The sequence below is a fragment of the Buceros rhinoceros genome, unplaced genomic scaffold (genome assembly GCF_000710305.1).
Source record: "Buceros rhinoceros silvestris isolate BGI_N320 unplaced genomic scaffold, ASM71030v1 scaffold22559, whole genome shotgun sequence".
NCBI classification, from domain to species: domain Eukaryota; kingdom Metazoa; phylum Chordata; class Aves; order Bucerotiformes; family Bucerotidae; genus Buceros; species Buceros rhinoceros.
The window spans coordinates 1-24,515 of record NW_010431242.1 but is presented as its reverse complement, the minus strand read 5'-3'; the positions used below and the strand labels follow the sequence as shown (position 1 = coordinate 24,515).

Genomic DNA, 24,515 nt, shown 5'->3' with positions numbered 1-24,515 from the left:
CAGTGCCGCCTCTTACTACATGGTTATTAAATTACTTTTAAGATGAGCAAGATTCCTGAAACTACCCTTCCAGTAATTGAAACTGTCCTTCGCTAATGTCTTCAGTTTTCTTCAAGTTCCATTCCAGTGCTGAGACAGAGAACGGGGAGAAGGATTTATGGTCAAATACATTACCTGATAGTTTATGATAGCTATTTATTTTTTTTTTGTTTTGAGTCTGAAATGTACATTACACTTCCATTGCATTGTGATTTTAACTCTCTTTGCATGTTTAAAGTAATGCACAGAGCTCATTGATAGACCTTAGTTCTACATTAATAAATAACAGTCTCCTAGAGGGAACGTTTGTAGTGAGTTACAAAAAAAGTGAACCACGTATTCTCTTACTCTTACAGATTTTTACACTGGCACGGCGTATTAAAGGTTGAGACCCCTGAAACCCTGACTTTAAAATAAACCAGCAATGTGTTCTTAGTACAATTATTGAAAAAACAAACAGAAGTAAAAAGTGCCTGCACACCCTCACCAACATACGAAAATCCCTTGAAGTCTCTAACATGATTATGTAATGACTCTTTAATCAAAAGCCATTGCTTTTTTATCCAGCTTAATTATTTTGATTCATACCTTGACTTGCAGGTGAATTGAGATTCAGAGTTCTACTGAAGTGCTGGAGAATGAAAAGAAAAGATAAAGATATTATCAGACATTAAAGGATCTCAATTTTAAATTGAGACTCGGTGCTGAAGGTGAAGTATGTTGGCTTTATAGTAGTTGCCCTTCTCTGAAGATTCCAAGGTTTTATGTTTCCAAAGCACACTTCGGAAGATGGTGTTAATCTGTAAGCAACGCCTACCTTGTACCCCCAAACAGAAATACCTCAGCTAGCCACTGAACTCAGGGTAGTGTTGCGGTACACTGTTGCAGAACACTGGGTGGCAGTGTGGGCGGTCGGAAGATTACGTGCTTACGTGCTTACGTTACAGGAATGCAGTAACCACCCACGATGGGCGAGGCTTAGTGGAACACTATATAATTCTGTTCAGTACATAATAAAGTGCCATTTTGCATCCTCTATACTAGAGAAAGTGCATAAGTGACCCTCAACGGAAGAGGTTGAGTGCCCTGTATCACAGCTAGTTGCCACAGGGTAGCACATCTTAGTAAGCTGCTGCATAGATTAGCAGGACGTTTCAGAGTTCTTAGTACCTCACCAGGGTACTAATGCAGCTGGATCGCTTGCTGCCAGGAGCCCAGTGAGGATACCAGTGCCCAGCACTGCAAGGTGTGCTGCGTACGCCTTCCTGGCTTCGCGCTGGCTAAAACAATGAGCCCTGTGCTGCGGATAAACACCATCTGGCTTGCCGTGCTGCAGACAGATCTCCATCAACGGCTGTTACACAGGCCACTTTCACTTTTTCTGGTTTGGATGAGCATTCAGAGTGGTGCTATATAGGTTCATATTGACAAAGAGATACATTAATAGCAGCTTTACCAAAAATATTTAGTTAATATTCCTTGCTGTGTTATAAACATGGGTCTTTTTTTCTTCCTGGCCCACTTGACAAACAAAATAAATGATCAGTGTTTGAAAAGTGTTTGTGATGCAGCATGCAGTACCTTTTATGTATGTCTAATGGCTAATGACTTTATTTAAAACTTTCAATTAGAGAGTATGACACAAAAGGTAATAAAATTACCCAGAGTGCAATGTTTGTGGATAGACTTCCATTCTGGTGCTACGTACCTTCTCTAGAAAATATGAAGTCAGAAACGTAGTAATTGTCCACCTTCAGACCTGTGTTATCTAGCAAGTAACCTAATTCTGTCCAAACAGTTTAGAATGAAGAATGCAAGCTTGCTGGTGTGTGTCATTAACAAACTTTTCCTATACTACCAAAGAAGTCAGCGTCAGATAAAGGGGAACTAGGTTTTTTTTTGTTTGTTTCACAGTGTCATCTGGTTGGAAGAGACCTTTAAGATCATCGAGTCCAACCATCCACTCTGCACTGCCAGGGTCCCTACACCGTGTGCCTCAGTACGACACCCACACGGCTGTGAAACACTTTCAGGGATGGGGACTCCTCCACCTCCCTGGTCAGCCTCTTCCAATGCTTCACAACCCTCTCTAAAGAAGTTCTTCCTAATATCTAACCTAGATCTCCCGTGGCACAACTTGAGGCCATTTCCTCTCATCCCCTCACTTGTCACATGGGAAAACAGACCAACCCCCATCTCCCCACAACCTCCCGTCAGGGAGTTGTAGAGGAGCGGTAATTTCTCCCCTGAGCCTCCTCTTCTCCAGGCTAAACACCCCCAGCTCCCTCAGCTGCTCCTCATAAGACAAGTTCTCTAAACTCTTCAGGAGCTTTGTTGCCCTTCTCTGAACCCACTCCAGCAGCTCAATGTCCTTCTTGCAGTGAGGGGCCCAAACTGGACACAGGACTCAAGGTGTGGCCTCACCAGTGCCCAATACAGGGGGACAATCCCTGCCCTGCTCCTGCTGGTCACACCAGTGCTGGTACAAGCCAGGAGGCCGTTGGCCTTCTTGGCCACCCGGGCACGCTGCTGGCTCATGTCCAATCGGCTGTCGACCAGCACCCCTAGGTCCTTTTCTGCTGGGCAGTTTCCAGCCACTCCAGCCACACAACGCTGCAGGGGGCTGTCGTGACTCAAGGGCAGGAGCCGGCACTTGGTCTTGTATGTTTGTTTGTTTGTTAAGCTATCTGTTACTCTGTTTTCATTCCAGTATTGGTGTTATCCATAAGGTTCACGCGATTACCTCTGACATCCAGTCTGCACTCTATTTCGGCTTCACCACGCTCATTAACAGCTTTACAGGTGTAACAGCCACCATCAAATGGAGTGGGTTTCCGTATCTCCAGCGTCAACACACCCTGTTTACTGAACATGCGATACTTGGCATCCCCAGATAGATCCATTTTGTTTTTGTACCAGAATATTTTTGGCTGAAGAACACAAAAGAAGAGATTTAAAATAGAAGGTAAAAAAATGGAAGACTTACAGCTGATCTTACAGCTTTAATTTAGCCATCAAAGGTTTTTGCATTATGAGGGCTATATATTACTATGTTAATAATTTTTCAAGGAACCTCTCCTCATTCAGCACAAATGCATGAAACTAGTAATTCTAATGTTCGGTATTTTCTTTAACTCTCAAGTAGCATGCAGAGAATGTCGGTCTGCACCCCATTTTATTGCAGTTTTAAAACCCCCTACAAATCGACTACAAATCCATTCGTTCAGGAGTTGTTTAATTGTGCTTATTAAAATCTGTTTGAATGCTTCAAGTATTTTACGGAAGGGGAATTAAACTGCATGGATTATTAGAGAAGTGTCATAAAGGTCTGTGGATGTTCAGTGGCCAGCTTGGGATGCCAAGATTTGGGCTGAGAAAGGGTTTTCCAAACCATTTAGCCTATCTTTAGCAACTTCATGAATTTCAAAATAAAGTTGCTCTTGGCTTCAGCTGAGCAGTGAAGTGGTTGGCTCTGTACCAATTCAAGCCACTGCGTTCTGTTTCTGTTTCAGGTACCTGAAAATGTGCCTTTAATTTTTACAAATGAAAAATTCAAAAATGAAAAATCTGATACATGCTTTTTTTTTTTAATGTCAAGTTTGTTAGTACTTGTAGTGAAGAAACAGGCTTTAAAGAGTAGAAGACCAAGCTCTGCATTCAGCAGTTTTACTGTCAGAATTCATATCTTCTGTTTCTTCACCAATAAAAACCCAAAACTACTGCACTGTTTTACTGAGTGCATTCAAATGTACTGAATCACTTCTGTTTTTGACCTGTGATACACAATTCAGGGCATCCCAGTGTCTTTGAATATATTAGGTTTGGATGTTTTTTCCCTGCCTCCGCTTCTTTTTCTGTAAACTGGTTATCTTTCTGGGTATATGTCTTTTATTTCAACACTAGAATAGGGCATGAATATTGGCTCTGCTTGAAGGGGTAAATTTTTCATGCCATACAGATCATATCTGAGGTATGCTTGATAATCTTATTTATCGTATTTATTCAGAACTGGAAAGCTCTATCAATGTAAGCTCCTCTTTGTGAAGAAGACCCGCTGCAGAGTTCTGCAGTGGGTGCTGAAACTTTTGGTTAAGGTTAATTTGGGTAATGCAAGTGCAGAAATGTATCTGGAAAAGCCGCTTTGAGCGTATCGGTTGTACTGAAGGGTGAGGACTGTTTCTATCCTTCAGGCTGCTGTGGAAGGAAGAGCTATGCCCACATTCAAAAGCCTGTGACTACTGTATTTAACAGCCGTAAGATACAAAGTTTTTCTTAGAATGTTCTTAAAAGCAAGGGAACTGAATGAAGTGGATACAGATGCACAAGAAGGTCCATGGACCAAGAGGGAATATCCTTACTGACACTGTCATTTCATAACGAATCTAAGCTGAGGCAGCTACTGGAAGAGCCTACAGTTGCTGGTATTTCTTCTATGATGTTCTTGGTCTTTTGCAGCTGTGTACATAGGCACGCTTCCTTTTTATATTTGATCTTTGTCTGGAGCTCCTCCTTCATCCCATAAACTGCAGCAAATGATTGCCTTAGGACTACCATTTCTTTTTGTTTTTTTCTGAATTAATTTTAACTTTTAGCAATTATCTTACATGTTTCGTTGTGTCGCTATCAGATCCTTGTGCAGGCATGAGGAAGGGAAAGGAGCTGGAAATAAGCAAGCAGAAGGGGAAGGAAAAAGGGTGCTGCACTTCTCGTGATTGTACCAGCTTAAATTTATGACAAGATTATGTCATAATATGGTAAATTCCCTCACTGCAGACAAAAAGCCTATTTCCCTTTTTTGAGAAGCCTAAATTTCACTCCTAGCTGATAGTTTTTACTGCTTGTCTCTGACTAACAAAAAAGTACATCTTTTTGTACTCTTCATTGAAGAGACTTCAACAAATACATTTAGACTGATAAAATATTCCTCTGAGATTAAAAACCAAAAGAGCCCCAAAGCTTCCACATGACAGCAGGTCTTATTCTAGTTAATTTAAAAAAGGACTCAGACTCTCAGAAAGTGATGTCGATGTACTGCCATAACAATGCCAGCTGATGTCATCTATACCTTGGGGGTTCCTCTCACAGCACAGCTGAGTGTGGTGGTGTATCCTGCAATCACAGAACGGTTTACTAAAGGGTGAGTGAATTTAGGAGGTTCGGAGAAGTCATGTTCTTTGTAGCTAGGTGGTTTATAAGTGGTGCCTGCAATTCAAAGAAAAAAAATAGTAAGAACTATTGTTTTCAGTTCTGTTGACTTACATGCAATCTATTTGTCATTTAATTTGCCTGTGTGATTTAGAGAAGCTTCAAAGCTATGACATTTATGATACAACAGACCTTTGCATTCATTTCATGCTAAAACACATCTCCTGTTTAATGCTTTAGTTAAAGTCAAAGGTCCTGGCAATCATGGGTTTTCAGCTTCTGTTAAGAACATGAAAGCCGTATGTCTGCAGGGGAAGTCTTCACCACAGACATCTTAAACCTTTAACTCCAGAATGCAAATATAACCCCCCACTTGAATTGTTTTCCTACAACAGTATAGCTTAGGAAGACTGGGTCATAAAAATTTTTGAACAGACACTCGTATTAGTACAGAAGATCTGCCCAGATGGCTCTTGATGCTAAAATACTTTGTAAGTGCTAGTTACTAAGTAACGAAAAATACCTCTAATGGTGCATCTAGTAGTACTGTATTTTCCATTTACCACTGTGTTACTTCTGGCACTTAGTGGCTTTTGTGAGAAGAATTCATTGTTTTGAAGAGTATTTTACCTGTTTTTTGGATATAGGCAGGATTTTTGGTGGTTGCAGCAGTTTCACTCAATCCACACAAATTTTCACTGAAGATTCGAAAAAAATACTCATTTCCCATAATCAGGTCTGACACTATACAGTTTGTGCGACGATAGTGATCAAAAACGGTATACCATTCCTGTAACAAGACTGTACTGTTTAGAAAGATGCCATGAGAGGTCACATGTGGTGCTAGTTTTGGCATGGAGAGATCCTCCTTGCTACAAGGAAAAGACTGACAGACAGGTATTTAACACCTGCGAAATGAATATTATCTTGCTTCCAGTGAAGATCAGGTGATCTGTTTTCCCTTATGATCTGGCTGGTGTGATAGATGTTTGAATACTTGTGTTTTCAGGGAAAGAAAACTCTTTACATTCTAGCCCTGCTCATATCTGAGGAACCTGATACAGGATGTGTCCTCAGAACATGACTACTGGATGAGGACTTCCACAAGAAAGACATTTTCCAGTTTGACTGGTACACGTACATCTCCCAGTATATACCCTACTATGCCCAGCATCTGAGTTCAATTCTAAGTCCTCCTCTGTCCCCTTTATGTTTTTCCTTGCATTTATGAAAAATATAATTCCAATTAAAAAAAAATATATATATATAATTCCACCTCCTGAGTCACCACCAGAGGCTGGACAGGCCAGGTGTCTCTTTTTACATTTTCTACCAGGCATTTCACACAGTTCTATACTGAGACTTCTGGTTCTTTTTCAGTTCTATTCTCTGATGTTTAACTGCCTCTGATAGGCCATAGGACATGGGACACACTACTGAGAGTCATGAATTCCTCAGGTCTCTCTGTTCCCAGAGCAGGTAGTAGTTTAAACTCCATACAAAGCTGCTGACTCTTACCATTGTCTTTTTGTCAGCTTTCTGGACTGTGTAGCCCAAGATTTGTGCATTGCCATCATCTTCTGGAGGTGTCCACTCCAGGGCTGCGTTAAATCCCCAAATATCCACAAGCTTTATATTCTGAGGAGGACCAGGCTTGTCTGCAGAGGAGACATTAAAACAACCCTTAGGTTTTGGTTCAAGATCTAAGAGCTTTGTCATTTCCTCCCATGCAGGGAAAAAATAGCACTTGACAGCAACCTATAATTGTTATGTGAAGTTGAAGCTGTAAACAGGAAATTTGGGAAATTTTCAAATATCCTCTTAATGCTCTTCTGAGAGGTTCTGAGAAACCTACTGAGAAATAGACAATGCAGTAAAATTAGTAACAGGGGGTCCAGACAAACCCTTCCTTAAGATGGAGTTTGTGTTGTTGGGAGGGGTGTGAACTCCTTTATGACAGTTTTATTACTTGCTTTTTTACCTCAGTGCAATTTCTCAGCCATTTAGGTACACCAAGAGTAATGTAAACAACAATGGCAACTGGTGCCCATTCCTCTCGCCTAAGGAGGGCCAGCCACTTGGGAACATACCTGACTCCTTTCCCTGTTGCCTCAGTGCTTGTTAGCTTGCCCACTAGTGACATTTCTCTGTAATAACTAGAAAAAGAACAAACTCTCAAAGAGGTACAGAAGTCTATGTTCATTTTCAGATACCTGGAAATATATAGAAAATATAGTAATTTTCTTTTTTCTTCTTTTAAGGATCATTCATATTTATACCAATGTTGTTTAGTCTAATGCTGTAATATTTAAATTAGGTTTATTGACTACCATTCCTGTCTGGGTTTACTTTAAGATGCTGGTTCCCCTTTTTGGTATGTTAGATTGCTGCTCACAGTTACAGGGCCTGTTTGGGAGATGACGATTAGCCCTCGGTACATGGTCTTGTGATTAAGTGAAGGATAGTTCATGATCATTCTAGAGAGCTGAATGGAAACTGTCTCCCCTTTTTGTAGCTAAGATGAAAAAATGAAGAAAATAGTAAGAATCTGACAGCCATAGGTCTGAGATGAGCAAAGCACAAAGGAATGCAGTTATAGATTGCTGCTAATTTAACTCCTTAAAGAAGGATATGCAAACCAGTAATAAACCAGCCTTTGAGTGTTACTAGGGGAACTGTGACTTTCTATGTCAAAAAATAACGTGCTCTTTCCAATGGCATACTTTGGAATCAAATACTGCTTTTGAATTAGCTTTCTGTCCCCCTTCAAACTGCTCGACACTGGAACCGACAACAACACTGCATGAAATTAAGTAAAGAATATGGAAAGCATTCCTCTCATTCTATTTATTGTCCTGTTCCTTTCTCTCTTAACACTAAGATTTCAGAGAACAAGCTGTCCTCTTCGGTGTCTCTGAACAGCTACCAACTTCAGGTGAAGCACTCTTTCTTTTTCTTCCCCATTTCTGAAGCAGGAGAAGGTCATGTGTTGTCAAATGAACAACACTGCTTATCAAAATGTGGGAGTGTATTTATTGTTATCTTAAATCACAACTTAAAAAAGATAAAATCTAGACATATTTCTAGATGTGTATCTTCACTATACAGAATCAATCTATTCTGATTTGAAGAGAGTAATTTTGGATGCTACATACGAATACTTGTGTGGGTATGAAAACTGCAACGGTCTCAGTGGGAAAGCTGTAAGTGGCTGAGAAAGAGTATTATAATTTAAGAGTAGACAGATGTGATGTTTAGCAGTTTGTGAATTGTTTTCAAGTCTACCTACGTTATAACCCTCCACGGTATCTGCCTGGGTTTACAAGTGTTTTTCCTGTGCGCTTACCTACAGGTAAATCTACACAACGGTTGTTTTCTGTTTTAAAGGGATGCTTACACAATGCTTTGTCAAAAACTGTGGAGATCTTGGGGACGGTAGTTAGTTTAAATACTATAGGAAGAGATTGATAAATGGAAGAAAAATACAGTCTTAGGTGCAACAAAAGGAAAAAGAACACTTTTGGGGGAGGCCTCACTGGACAGATCTTTATTAAGAAAAGAAAAACACGTTAAGCCTTAACCTACTATTGGATTAATGTAATAACAGCTCAAATGATATGTTAAATAATCTTTTTAATTTTTAATATATTGTTACATCTACAAATGATGGTATAGATGGAATGGAGAAAATGTTCTAGGAGAGTAAAGCGACGTGCTAGACCTGCTCTGAGCTTTGTCCTAGTCATCTGCCATCAACCACTGTCAGAGAATGCATTCTGACGTAGTTGGATCTTCGGATTACATCAGTATGGCCACTACTTTGTTTTCTATGATATGCCTAGTTTTGACATTGTCAGGTTCTTACCTATGATTTGCATTGTTATTGCGACTTTATCAGCCATGTTTTCTATCTGAAGGGTGACTTCATAAGCTCCTGAGTGATGAAGCTCCGCCCTTCTGATGAAGAGGATTGTATCTGTGTTGCTGTTCCGAATTCCCACATCTTTGGAGTCTAGAATTTGACCATCCTTCATCCAAATGATTTTGGGTCTTGGTTTACCCTGAAGAGAAAAAAAGGATTTTTTGGGGGGGGCTGTAATAGATTTCCATTTTTAGTTTTTCTGGTTTTAGTGTTCTGTAAGTCTAGAAAGCCTAATGTAATGTGCAGAGGTGAGACAGTGAACTCTGTAAATACTTTCCAGTTTCTGTTTTCTTGCTGACAAGTATTTGCTCCCATCTGTGTGGGTAAGTAGCACCATGCCCTGAGGATGCCTTTTAGTTAAAGTTAGAGAAGAGACTTGAATTATACTGAGGACAAATCCAGAAAAAAATATACTTGTGCTGGTCTGGTACTTCTTCCCAGGCATCTGTGAAACCACGAGTTGATCTGGCTGGCTATGATTATTAATAAGTAACAGCAGTCTTTAATATCTGAGGAGTTTATTACCTTTTTTCTCCTTCTCCTCCCTTCTTAAAATATTTTTGAGATCTTTTGATAAGTTGTTATGATCTTGAAGTCTTGGGATATGAAATTTACTGTATAATTCCTTCTGCATTGCAAAAATTGTTGACTGTCAACCTGAACAGTCAGTGTTGCTATACTTGTGGAAGGTGACGCTGTGGAATCAGTAAGATATCTCTGGTTTACATCAATGCCACTCAGCAATTTCCAGGAAAACTGGTAGATAATATTTAGTTCTTCGAAAGTTATTTAAGTACTACTTCCACAATACAGCTGCAAACCAAGAATCCCAAGAAAACACAAAAAAGGGCCATATAATTTTTATTAACTGTGTTTGTAGTCGATATAGCAGAAAATTAGTTGGTGGGTTTGTTTTTTGTTTAAGTTTCTGCCAGATTAACAGTGCAGCACAGGGCTAGATGAATACCAGGAGTATGGTATGTTCAGTGATATAAACTTTTAAAAATGTAAAATGTTCTTTTAGCTTTTTTTTTTAAAGATCCTCAATTTTGCATATTCTAAATAGCTTCTGCAGTATTAAGAATTGTAGCTATAGCTGCAAGTCAACACTATTACAAATTCAATTAATTCAAAAAATACTTCTTGGTCAGCCAGTCTGCGGGTGTATTTTAGCAATTCTGTGCATGCCGTAGCAGTCTGTGTAGTTACACGCATGCGTTCTCGATGATCCTTGGCACGCTGCGTGTTTTACATCTAGAGCTCACGTACAGTAATACCCAAGCTGTTCTTTGTATACACACAGAGTCTACACAGGGGGAATTACTGTTGCCCAGTAACATCACGTACCTTGGGTCCAGAACAGGAGCTGGTGGAGTTCTTACGCTTTTGTGTACTCCTATGTCACTATACTCCTGCTGTGTACATCCTATGCTCAGTAAGCAAGACTGGGTTTACGCTTACTTACAGCACTTTTTCTTCTTCCCCAAGAGGAGGGATTATGGAAGAAACAATAAACTTGAGTCGAAAGAGTGGTGAGCTTTTTGTTTTGTTTGTTTCCACCTTTCTTTAATGTTTGAGAGAGTTTTTTGAATCATCATCCATACCTGATGTAATACTGCTGTGGGAACGTGCATAAGGGAAACTTACTTTAGGTAAGTAATGATGAATAACGGTGACAAAATAGAAACCAGTACATACCTGAAAAGGGATCACAATATTGATTGTCTCACCCACTTTCTTTACCAGAGTCTGTCTGAGATGGCGTGGCAGCCAGATTTTGGGACGCTCTGCAGTTAAGCATTAGTACATTAAATACAAAGCTTTTGATAATTTGAAATATTACTTGTAGCACAGATAAGACAAAACACCAAAGAGGAGAGGCTTGGATACTTGTAAGCATAAGAAAGGTGTGCAAACACCATTCATACAGTAGTATAGGGCAGTACAGGGCAGTAGTCAACTCTCTAAGTACTTTCAAATGCATTTGACTACTGAATAAAAATAGAGTCGTAAATCTCAGTTACGTATCTACAACTGAGCAGGTTTCAATGCCAGCAGGATTTGTGAAACTGTGTTGCATCTGAAATGGCAGATTTGGGTGACTTCCGCTGAACGTGAGTCTTCTCTGTGGACTTCGTTTCTTTGGAGAACGTTATCACTTCAGTAGAAGGGATGGGACAAAGGGTGCATTGGAGTAAAAGACTGACTATAGACTGCAATTAATCTATTGCTTTATTGATATGCAGCTCCTTGTGGATTGTCATTTGGAGATATTTATGGATTTACTCAGAAAGTAGAGCAATCAATGGATTTCCTTTACCTTTCTAGAGTCATTCAGTTATAGTTCTTTCTTTGAGGTGGAAGGAGTGGAGACTCACTGTAGCAGCTTACTATTCACTAACAAAAGAGGGACCTTAGCACGTTTGGTTTTTCTTTTACCTAGTCCCTGCCTTCCTCTACCTCACTAGAAAGCTTTCTATGTTCTCAGTGTGCTCTTTATTCTTTTCCTAGTCATCTACTGAAACAATTTCTTCACATACAGTTGGAGTATGTCCATTTGGTTTTGAGATGCATTATGACTTGTTTCATTTACACTGAATCATTTTACTGTCAGCAAAACTCCGGCAGACGCTTCAATACTCCAGGTCGAGGAATGCACTATTAGCAGCTCTTGATATCTTTTGATATCTTTTTGATATCGCTTGATATCTTTTACCAGTCAAATGAATTATGATCTACTGCTGTTGGGTGGCACACAGGGTGTTAATAACCTAGGGCGAACAAATACAGATAACTGCTTTTATTTAAATAGATCTCTTGCTGTAGACAAAGCGGTCATTTTGCAGTAATATAACAGCTTTTCTAGCAGAGAGCTAAGCGTGTGTATCTTAAATGCTGACAATGCCGTTACAAGAGATGAAATGTCTGTATTTTGAAAGTAAGCAGTAGGATTTTGTTGCAAGAGCTATGCATTAGAAAGACCTGGACAGTATAATACTGCACTCAGAATCAGAAGATACTGGGTGCCTAGTCCAAGTGAGAGAGCTGTCTGGGTGTTATTCTCAGAATAAGTCAGAAGTTTCACCAGAGGAAATAGATGAGTAAGATTTATTCAGTCTAGATACTCACGCAGGATCTCTTGGACAGTAACAGGCTCTTTGATTATTGCTGCTCCACTCTCACCAGCCAAGTTTATGGCCTTTATACGGAAATGAAGTTTGTCCCCTGTGACCAGGTCTTTAATCAGTGCAGATGTGCGGTCAGTTAGGCCAGGAAGAGCTGGAATCCATTCTGTAGCTGCAAGTACACAATTTGCATATCGTAATATAATACTATTTTTCCCAAGTGATGCCTTCTGAAAAGTTGAAAGTAAATTTGTGTTGGGGTAAAATGAATTTAACATGTGATACCGCTCTTAAAAAGGAAAAAATTAAGCTGGAAAAAGAACTCTGGATATAGAAGATTCGTTTACAGGTGGAGTTAAGAGATGTATACACTTTGTTATTCAAAATAGCCAAGGGTAAGGGAATCACCTTTGGGTAGTTTCTTTGGCATTCTGTTTTATAGAGCTTAAACCTGTGGGGCTTCTCTACATTTATTTTCATTAGAAAGAGGTGGGAGATAATTTTGGAAGTATTTTTAGCAAGAAAGTCAAGCCTTAATTTAATCTTTTCTTGGAGCAAGTACATCTCTTGTGGGTGCCCAGAGGAACCGGTGAGAGCTGAAAACAGTTACTAGAGCACTTAACTGTTGGAATTTAGTATTAACTTCTCAATGGACATGGTAGACAGAATTCTTAGGGTTAGTTATTCTAATGACACAGAAGCATGACTGATAAAATCATTCTTCTGTGATGATAACATAGGGATTCTGATAATTCCACGATGGTATCTCATTAAAGACTGTAAATTATTTCTGGATGAAGTATACTCTGTAAAAACCCTAGTTTAGGTTATGTGGCAATTGACCTTAGTGTCAGAAAAAATGTTGTAATTAAGTGATGATAAGTTTTGTTATTTGGTTTTTATGATACAAATGTTATGTTGTAAAATCATAGTAAATTCTGTTGTTACTGTGGTCTGATAATAAAGTAACTGCACCATAAGAATTAAATGACATAAGGTAAGTTACTTGAAAGTTTGACTGATGTTCTTACAGTCATTTCATTACACTGGTTTTAAGGAATACATGGTTTATGAACACTACAAAACTATAGTAGAAACTGTAGAACAGCACTGGTGTTTCTGTAGTACTTTTCTGTATTTCAGTTTATGATGACTGCAAAGATGACACTACGGTTGATGTGACTCTCGTGGTTGTATAGTCACGTTGTGATAAGTCTGCTGATGGTTGGCAAGGATGTCAGTCATAGATTAGAGCTCAAATTTAATGATACTTGATACGGTTGATTTATAAGGATATTGCAGTGAAGCAACTGTAATCACAGTCTTGTTAAAAAGTTCCATTGCTGCTGCCTAGTACTTGTGCTTACTTACATCCATCTTTGCAATATTCCACAATATAACCATCTAATCCCCCGGCTCCGATCCGCTCAGGTGCTCTCCACTTCAGGGTAACAGTGCTGTCAGAAACATCTTCCACTGTGAAGTGGGTGGGTTCACTTGGAGGAGCTATAAGGAAATACGTAGAAGTCAATTCTGAGAAATAGCAGTGTAACTGTGAGAATTCAAAGGCTACAGAAGGAGTGATTAGCAGCTGAATGAGATACCACTGTCTGTTCTAATAAAATAAATTCAGCTGAAGCTCAGTTGTAAATACTTGATTTAATATAAGTGCAGCATAAGATCCCTATATCAGGGAGGGGAACAAGTGGTTAAGACAGTAGTTCCTATTCACATATGCTCCCTTATAAGTAAAAGCCAATGAAAAAAGAGTTGTAGAAGGGAGTCAAACTGTCAGCAGAAGTCTGCAGAGAAGTTTAGAAATAAAAATGCAAACAATATGTGTATTGTACTTACACTCTTACTATGGTCAGACAAAAATCACATAGTCAGAGGACCAAAGTAATTGGTGGCTAAATTTGATTTCACTCATTTCCCTTTAACAGTGGAGAAAAATAACCAGAAGTTACGACTACATGTTTACAGAAACACTAGTTCCAGTTTGCCCACTGATAACAGAGACCTGCCTCAGAAAAATATTTTGGAGATGAAAGATTTTCACTTCAGTTAGTTATAGCTATTTCATATCTTTCCAGAACAGGAGTGTCATGGCTCTTTTTAAATCCATAGTTCAGAAAGACCACGAGCTAAATTCAGTCTTCTTAAGCATGACTGTTGTCTACTAATTAAAAAACCATCAAGAAAAACCCTTTCTTGAGAATCCCAAATACGCACAAATCTACTGTGAAATCTTCGATTCCAAAAAACAATCAGAAAGATAACTTTTTCAAAACAACATTTAGAGTGCTCGAATATGGTATACATAGCATAAAAGCAATCAGGTTAAAGAAATGTATGTCTGGCATATTCTATGTACTATAAACTGAACAGCTTTTGAATATAAATAACAGCTATTCCATATAAATTATATAAATTATATACAGGTTTATAAATTGTACAACTGATTGAAATTGATCTGGGCTCCCAAAGTTACTGTAAAAAAAATTTTAAAAATATCACCCGTTTCTTTTCTTTAGCTGTATCAAAAGATTTCATATTCGAATAGCAGCAAGGACTGTGAACAGCACACAGGAGGCAAGGGCAGTTGGGGTATACACAACCACAGGGTACGTGACCAAAACCCCAAACCTCTTCGCTGAAGCAGTAAGTGTGAACTTTATCCTTAATCAAGTAAAACTCTGTCTATCCCATGAAAACTTTGGACCTTTTTTTTCAGTAGCTCCACTTGATGGTTCTCGTTTGCCGCCTTTTGTTGCACACCAGCTGTTGCGTGTTTGAAATCCAGAATTAAGAGACCCTTCTTGCAGTTCATCCTTTCCTTCTGACCTCTCCACTGCATCATCTGGTTTTACATTATCTCCTGCTGCAGGCTCTCCCCCTTTGCTGGTATTTGTAGATTTAGCAACTCTAGTCATATCAATCTCCAGCTATTAGTGTTTTTGTGGGTCTTCTCTCCAAAGCTCTTAGCAGGCAGGCTTCCCGAGGACTCCTTTGGTTTGCACCTTGCTCGGGGACTGCAGGAGACACTGCACTGCTGTGTTGGGAAGGATTATTTATAGAAAATCATTCCTCAAATATCTTAATCAGCTATCCTTTTAGCTGTGAAGAGGGCCAGTATTAAGGGGGTACTGGGTGGGATACTGTGATATTTGCACCCATATGGAAATGGGGGAAGCTGAGAGGGACAGGAAAATTTCTGTCAATTAGTTCTCCTCCTTTATCAGATCCAGCTTGACTCTCGCACTTCTAATTATAACAACTAAAAACTCATCAGCAATTTCATGAAACCAGAACCTCTGTGCTTCTCAGGAAGAAGAACAAGTGATAAGAGAGAGGAAGATTACAATGGAAAAGGTTGATTAAATACAGAATATAGAGGTGGTTGATAACCTCTCTCTTAACACTTTCTTTTTAGGTGTAAGGGCAGTTGAAGAGAAGAACTGAAAATTATCCTGTCTTGGTTTTGTCCTAGAAATAACATAGAGTGTGTTAAAACTCACCAATTGGCATGAAGGGTTGCGAGGCAGGGCTCGGTCGGGACATGCCAATAGAATTCACAGCATAAATCCGCATCTCATAAATTACCCCTTCAATCATTCGCTTGGCTTCATAGGTTAGCTCTTTTAAAAGGTCAAAGTTCAGCCTCATCCATCGATAGCTCTTCTTCTTCTTTCTCTCTAAAATATAGCCTGGAAAGGATAGCTCTTATGATGTAAAAGCACATTTTGTTAAGGTATTTAGATGTATGTGAAATAGAGACACTAGGAGAGCTAGTTTAAACAGTAAATCCTTTCTGGTGAGAACATGGTCATTCACTCCCAACAGCAGAGAAATGTGTGAGACACAGCAAGTCAACAGAAAGCCCTTTCAGTGAAGGAGAAATCGCCTTGAAATGTGTAAGATGAGACCAAGAGTAAAAAAGCTAATTTCTTTCTCATATTGTGCTGCAATTCACTAATCTTGACTAACAGCATAAATCCCAATGAAAAAAAAAATCAGTTGGAAGAACAATTTGACACTTCCCTGTTTTTTTTTTTTTTTTTAAATGATCTATCAAATAACTGGTGTTAGATCTCTGTGTCCATTGTTAAGTGGTGGAATTGTGGAGTGCTTCCCAGACAGTGCAGACCCTAGCTCTACTTCAGCCCTGTAGTGGAGTGAGTGGAGTCCTAGACACACACCATTTTTCTTGGTCTGATTCCCTGGGGAAGGAAAGTGAACCTGTATGATTACAGAGAACCAGGAGAGCTGGATGCGCTGCAGAACAAATCTGCGGTACAGCTTAGATGTAGCCTGTATGCCCAGAATCCAAGTCTCTAGTACATCTCCCTGGCCCCCTCAACATCCACAGCATTTCCCACACTACCATGCTGTTTTTCAGAATGACTAAGTCAGGCAGTTTAAAAGATAACCGTCTCATTTCACAAAACTGGGAAAGGAATCTGTGATTCTTGATCCTTAATATGGAGGATGCTGCTTCTCTGTGTTGCAGATGGTATGCCTGGATGCGACACCCATAGACTTCTATGTAATGTGTCTGTTTCTACCCACAGTCTACAGAAGGTATGCCTGTAGCAGTGGTCAGCTACAATAGCTTAAGTCTACAGCAAACATGTTGCGAAGATGTATGAATCGAGTTGTGTAGGTCAGTGATTCAATCACTTCTGCTCACAAAGGTTGTCGCTATCAGATTTGCAGATGTCCCTTTGGTATACCTGGGAAGTACGATTCACACTTCGAGCCTCTAAAGGGAGATGGAGAACAACAGGCATGTTTGCTGGCATGTTAAACGCACAGACATTCTGCATCAGGAGCCTTTCCTGTCTGCACTGAATCATAAGAAGAACATGGGAGTCTACAGAACGTAGCACCTTTGAGCTGTCAGGCCATATCAGTGCAACGTTCAAAGTTACTCCTGACATGCTTGGTTTCAGTAGCTTTCAAACAGGGTTAAACGCCGTCAGCAAAGAACCTGTGTTTTCCTTTGACATGTTCCTGTTTTTTTTCCTCTCTTTACCAGGGTCTGTGAGACTGAGAAGTGTCAGAAACTCAGTTTCTGTTTTTCTGCCATTTGAGATATGCAGTTTCCTGTCAGAACTCAGACACTTCTTTACTGTGACATACCAGAACTGCCATTTAAAAAGAAAAAAAAAAAAGAGGTAAAAAGACTATGACAATATTGGTACTGTTTGTGACATTTGGTAAAGCAAGTTATTTCTCCAAATGCGCAGAATGTCTGATAAAGATACTGTAATATATAAAGTACGAGACCTCATGAGAGGTTCGTGTAACAGCAAATATGGGGTGTGAATTTCTTTTCTGTATCTGCTGGATACAGCTAATGAAGACTGTAGCAGACTGCCTACAATGCCATCTGTTACAAAAAGGAGGATTGAATGCCTAAGGACTTAAAACGGCATTGGTGATATTCTTCATCGCTTTGGCTCATTTCCTGTATTGCATGATAGCTTTGACCTCTAGTTTTTAGTTCAGATATTTAGGTCATTAAAATGATTGACAAGTGTTATGTGACCAGTGGTGTGTGGATATATATGACACAGAATTACAAACTAGTTTTCTAAAAGAAATATGCACTGCATGAGTGCTCAAGAGCACAGACATCGGGAGTTCATGACTGAGGTTGCCACAGGTCTGTTTTGGGATTCCCAGGTAAGTCTGAAGGCCTGAATACTAACCTAAAATAACAGCCTTGAGTGAGAATGTTTAGCTTTAATTATTTTTGGTATCACCTTCTTGTGCTTTGATAACTTACCTGCTGAAATATTTCTCTGACTCAAATAGCACAGGTAGCGAGCGCTCTCTCCCTAGAACTGAAAGGCTAGAACCTAGGCTAGTTTAAAGGTTTGATATGCGAGTTCGTTTCTCAGAGACAGTACTCCTCAAGTGAATAAACATAGAGAAGGCTTCTGTGCCATTTGAAAGGCACAGCAATAAATATAGGGAATGCTGCTGAGGACTTGATATTTTAGCACTTCTTACCAAGTACTGGTTGCCCACCATCATATTTAGGGGGTTGCCACTGCACAGTACAGTAATCTTCTCCAATGTTGCTGATCTTGGGAGCTTCTGGAGGGTCAGGAACATCTGAAGAAAGCGTGAGAGTGAGAGTTGTTACCGTGTCAATTTCTCCATACAAGCCAATTAAATATTTTTCTTTAACCTTTTTTCCTGTATCACATTGACACAGCTTTGTCAGATAGCAATGGTAGGTACAATCAAGACTCTATTATCTTAGTCTAAAGCGAATCCTGCTCCTTAATGCATCTTTGTTAGGCTGGTTTTCCTTTAAATACCATTGAGTATTCAGGTCCCTTACTCTTTCCAGACCTAATCAACTTTTTGCAAAAACGTATGGTTACAATGTAATTCTGTTCTGTAAGAGGCTTGCTCCAGGTTGTCCTCTTTTCTCTACGACACACTTTCTATAAAACACAATGGCTGCATGCCTCACGTATTTTGTTATTTTTGAGATATTTGTAGTAAATACCATATGCTTCAGAATGGAATGCCATCTATAAAACGATGGGATCACCTGAAACTGGAAGGAGTTCTCTTACTTTTTCACACAGAAGGCAAATGCTTGTGAAAAATACTTCTGCCAAATTTTGTGATTGATAGTATTTCTGCCTTTATGATCCTTTTTCTAAACCTAAAGTCAGAACTTGCCTCAGTTTTAGAGAAGGGTGAGTTTCAGTGGACTCCAGAAGCTTTCATAATCTGGTTGTTCCCTTCCTTCACTTACCAATAACTTTGACTGTGATATCAGCCTTATCTTCTCCCACTGGATTCTTAACTGTAACTCTGTACACTCCCTCGTCCTCCTTTTCTGCTCCTTCAATAATGAAGACACAGTGGTCTTCATGCATCTCCACACGAACTCTGCCTTCAGATTCAAACAGAAGCTGTGGGCAGTGAAAGTAACAGACCATTGTAAGTAAGACTGATGAGCCTGGTATGTAAGCAGGTGAAAAAAATCTTCAAATCATTGAATATTAAAAAAAATATTGAAAAGCTATAAAGTTTTCCAAGTTCTGTTTGTATGTAGCAGAGAGAAAATACATACTAAGTGGCTCACATAAATAACATTTGGGAAAACTGGAATTGGTTCCAAAAGTCTGCAGGTTGTTAGGATTCGCTGCTAGCTACACATACCCAGTTCAGTTTCAAAGGCATTAGTAAGTACTTCCACAAATTCCTCCTTGGGATAGCTGCTAGCATCAATGTAAAGAATTTAATGGATAACAGTTGGGTACTGTGTAAATTCAAATTTTTTGAACGGTTGAGCAAACATTCCTGATCAACAGTATCTACATTTGGCATCAGACAACGTCGATTTGAACAATTTCCCTCTAAAAAATGTTTCTTGTAACTGTTAATGACATCAGCATGATTTCTGTCACTCAGGAACGCCATTTGGGGTAACTTTCTACTCTTCCGAGCTGAAATCTAAATGTAGTGACCACAACTTTGCTGTGTATTTATATAACACATTCCGTTCTTCTTTACACGCCCACCTGTCTTTAGGCTAGGAACCATTAGAAAGCATCTGCCCATGAACGGTGACTAGTACAGCAGAATCCTAACCCTAAGAAAGGTTTACTGTTGCATAATAAATGCAAAATACTCTATTCTACGAGTTATTTATGACAAAAAGGGAACTTGTGGGAAAATGAATCTTCTTTCACTGTTTTGTACATACATAGTCCACTCTGTTGCCCCACTGTCGTCTTTCCCCATATCCTCCAAGATTTTTGTCTTTTTTTCCCCCCTCTAGTTAATATTGAAGGTTACGGGTTAGTGGGAAAAAAAAGAGATAAGCGTTCACAAATACATTAAACAGACTTTTCAAGTAACTGCTTTGATTCTGTGTAATCCAACCGCCACGTGATGGTGATTAGAAAGAGATTTCCTCACTCAGCATCTTGTGCTAAAATTATCACCAGATCTCCTGTGCCCATTCAAAGTGTATGGTAATTACCACTGTGAGGTATTACGCTATTTGCTTCACTCGTTTTAATTAGAGTCTACTGATTTTAATTTTATTTCCTTCTGAATATGACCTTTCATCTGGAAAACACTACGCATATTTGTGTATGTGCACAAATAAAAAGGAACTTACCTTATTGTCAGTATTTAAATCACTGCTGTTTTCTGAGGGAGTCAAGGACTCATTGTTGCTTTGAATGACGTCACTTTTCTGGATAAGCAAAGAAAACACAGAGAGTCAATTAAGTCTTTCTGAGCAAAGCAGTAAAGCTGTTTCTGCAAGACAGAGGAGAACAGTCCATGGGTTTGTTAGGAGGCTTGAATATGGAGATGCGAATAAAACAAAGAGCAAAGTGAGGCAGCACACAGGCCTGAGAAGGAAAACAACTGATACAAAAGTAAAAACTAGAAATGGAAATAGCTGTATCAGACTGCAGTGAATTAAGGGGGGGGTAAGTCAGCAAAACCAAATTTAGAGCTTAACAAATATGCATGACATTCCTGCAGTAGAACCGTTACTGGTTGTGAACCTGTCTGCATCCTGTGGTACTAGATACTCATCTTGCGTAACTGCAAAAATGATTACCTTTTTCTGCAACCATGGGACAGTAAGTTGATGTACACGTTTTAGCACTCAGAAATACAGTCAGGTCTGTAACACGTATCAGACAATGTGTTCTGAAGCTGTGCTACTGTTTGTTTATGATTTCATTAGTAATTATATACTATACATTCTTCAAACCAAGACTGGCTTCTTTTACACATACATTGAAACCTCATGCTTTAGAAGTAACACTGTACAGCGGTTGTCTGATACCCAGCCAGTGCTGTATCACAGGAACTTGTACGAGAGAGTCCATTTCTCCCAGTTCCCCAAAGAGATACAGAGGACTTCTTTTCCATACCAATTCTGCATTGCAGAAAAAAGCCCCAAGTGTTATTAAACATGCTAACCAGAGCAAAGAATGTGTCAGAATTACAAAGAAATGAGACTGGGTAAATCATTACAACTGGCGATATTATTTTGTCTATATCTACACCTATGGGAAGTATAATGATGTTGTAGAATATTATGCAAAATATTTTTGTGTTTTGTGCTAGTTATAGCTCAAGAGCCCAGAGATGGTGAGGAGTGGGGGGGTTGTGAGATAGCCAGAAAGGAAGCTCCCTTCACATTTTGTGTCTAGCTTCTGAATTCTTTCTTTGTTGTTTTGTAATTGCTTTGATAAGGCAAATAGCAAGTGTCCTTTATTCCCATTATACCAAATGCAGTTTTACCCCAGTAGTCTGCTCAGAACACATTTTCTTCACAGACCATAGAATTCTTGAGAAAGTTTAAAAAAGAAGCTGTCATTTCCTGAACAGATCCTTCTACCAGGTGAAGACTTCCTTCTCTTTCTGAGTCAGGAAAACAATAAATATGTGTGGTGTCTACTCTCTGTACGGACCTATGTCTATCCGTATATACTCGTCCCCTTCTTTTGGAATAGAAGAACTGGCAATAGTTCAGAAAAAGAACCCTCATAAAATCAGCTAAATCCCAAACAGCAGCACTGCAGATACTTCTTTTTTTTCTTGGAGGTTTAAAAAACATAGAATTAAAAGGAAGATGAAAATACTTGTAACTAAGAATTGTAAGTCAAAGCAAGATCACATAAAGAAAATACACTTCCTTGCCTCAGACATCGTGTCAAGTTACACATTACCTTGTTTACTTTCTGCCAGATGACAGTAGGTGTTGGATCTCCTGATATGGGAACATCCAATCTCAGTTTGTTCCCAGCCACCACCACAATAGTGTCAGGGGACTGGCCCAGGCAGTCAAGGTGGATTTTGGGAGGTTCTGTAGCAAAAGCAGAGAAAATAAGTTTTAAATATAGTCTGAGTGTTCCCATGAAAAGAAAAAGTGGATATTCATACATTAAATTAAGAACTAATAAACACTGCTTCCTTTGCTATTTTACTTGCATATAAATAATGATTGCTATTCTTACCTTCTCTTGGTACAAAATCAATCTTGACCTCTGTAAAAAAAAGACAGGAGTGGGAGAGGGGGTATAAGAAATAGATCAGAAAACCATTTACATAGCATCTGCACCCACAAAGTAATTAAAAAAAATATTCATCATTAAAACCTCGTAAGGTATATACATCAACCGATTCATGCAATAAAGTGGAAAACAGGCTTTGGAAGACGATGTGATAATGGTAACACAAAATAACCGGGAAAAGCAACATGCCTGTATTGAGGCATCAGGAAGGGATTCTGTGTATGCTTTCCTGGTATAACCAAGGCTAATGCCATACTTTTATCCTCTGGAATTCCCACTGCACATTCTAAGATAACTTACCCAAAAACTGAAGCTTGGCAGAAAGGTTGTAAGCAAATCCCTGCGGGATGAAGGAATAATCAGCCTCGTCACCTGGTGTTACGTCCTCAATAGTTAGCTTATGGATTCTGGAAACGCAAAGAAATACATTCCCTTCACTCACCTCTCCAGGTGAAAGAGGGCTCCCTCCCAAGAGATGAGGTGCAGGCTATAGGATATTAACAGACATTACTATTTCTTCTCCCCTTGCCCTTGATGTTATCAAGTCAACAACCACCGAGGCTGTAGACTGCTCTGCTTTGAGTATTCAAGCAAATCCACATCAGCGTGTTGTCTGTGAACTGATTTTTCTTGTCAGGGTAGATGCACAGTCTAGCCTGTTTAGAGGAGGCAGTTTCTCTGCTTTAGTCCAGTCCGTTATCATTCCAAGGGCAGTTGGAATGCTGCTGACTGGTCTCATTTGGTCAGATTATGACTACAATAAATTCCGGAAAAACAAGCTAGAAATTGCTGCTCTGTCTCCGTAGTATTTTAAAATCAAAGCAATACAGAAAGGGAGTACCAAGGAAGGCTCTGCCTAACACGTAATGCTTGTGTGTTGTCTGAATCTTCCTGTCTCCATTTCCAGTAGCAGTTAGAATGCTAAGAACCTGGAGCACAGAGTTGCACAATTGTCTGTGTTAATATAAACACTAATTTTTCTGAAGGGGTTTATGCACAAGTGCTGTTTTGATCTGTTTCAACACTACTGCAAATTTTAAAGTTATCAACACTGTGTTTTCTAGACTGTTTGAATACCAAGAAAACATTAAATCCTTATGAAAATCGAGAATGAATTCTGCTGACAGACCCCTCGTCATACATGCAAAATGTGCCAACACAGAAAGACTGCAAACATACCAACATAAGTTTGTGATTGTATGTTGTGTATTGTTCATTCTAGCTGGAGCCAGGACAAAGTCTTGTTTTATATTCCTGTCCCCAAGGTAACAGTTCCTGTGGATTGTAATGCAACACCCAAGCCTGCACGGCTTTCTGAAAGACTAACCGGCCAATATGGGAGATCTTTATCCTTTCATCTGGGACCACCTCCTTTCCATTTTTCAACCAGATCCCTTTCACATTTTCATCGGAAACTTCACACTTGAAGACTGCCTGGTCACGTGCCTTCACTGTCAGGTCCGCAATGCTCTGATAAACTTCCAGCTTTTTCTCTGATATTGTGAAAAGAATCGATATGCGCATCAACAAATCAGAAAGCTCTGGGGTAAACAGCTGGCGGGGATTTACTGAGCAGAAAAGGCTGGGGCTGAGCAAGCTGTTTGTGGAAGGGTGAAGTACGGTGGGAGATCCAAGCACGTGGGGCTTTACGGCACTGATAGATAAGCACCTGTCGCTATCGGGGTATCCGTTACATCCGGCTTGTGGGTCTGAGTTCTCCCTGAGGCCTTTATTATCAAATGTTATGCCCCTTATTACGCTTTTCCCCTGCCATGAGGACCGTGCTGCCCCTATGCACTATCCTGGAGAACGTTACCTTCAGCCCATTCCCGTTTTTCTGCTTCTCTGGTCCTGTAATGTCACCTGTGCCTACCTTGTACAATTAGTTTGCCCCTATGCACTATCCTGGAGAACGTTACCTTCAGCCCATTCCCGTTTTTCTGCTTCTCTGGTCCTGTAATGTCACCTGTGCCTACCTTGTACAATTAGTTCAGCGACTGACACCCCACCGTTGGTCTTCACGGTGTAGTGCCCGCCGTCCTCCTTGGTTGACTCATTGATAATCAGATACTGCCTTTTCCCATCTTTCTTGAATCGGTATTTGAAAGTTTCTTCCCGCGTCAGCTCAACTCCATCCTTTTCCCTGCAATGCCAAAGCGCGTCCAGTCATTTCTCTACGGCCGGGAGAGTCGCCGTTTTCCGACGGTG

The 24,515-nt window shown here is 39.7% G+C and overlaps 1 protein-coding gene across 1 annotated transcript; it reads right to left on the bottom strand.

The window, feature by feature from the left end:
- Positions 1-628: 628 nt before the first annotated feature.
- MYBPC3 (myosin binding protein C, cardiac) lies at positions 629-24,450 on the bottom strand (the record flags this gene model as incomplete). Its single annotated transcript, XM_010143368.1, has 18 exons — positions 629-670; positions 2,783-2,969; positions 5,105-5,241; positions 5,815-5,974; positions 6,703-6,842; positions 9,050-9,245; positions 10,805-10,893; positions 12,236-12,403; positions 13,603-13,737; positions 15,750-15,938; positions 18,250-18,354; positions 19,013-19,172; positions 20,390-20,467; positions 21,963-22,099; positions 22,251-22,280; positions 22,608-22,714; positions 23,635-23,800; positions 24,284-24,450. Coding segments are annotated over 18 exons (2,362 nt in total), but the record flags the coding sequence as incomplete, so codon positions are not given.
- Positions 24,451-24,515: the final 65 nt, after the last annotated feature.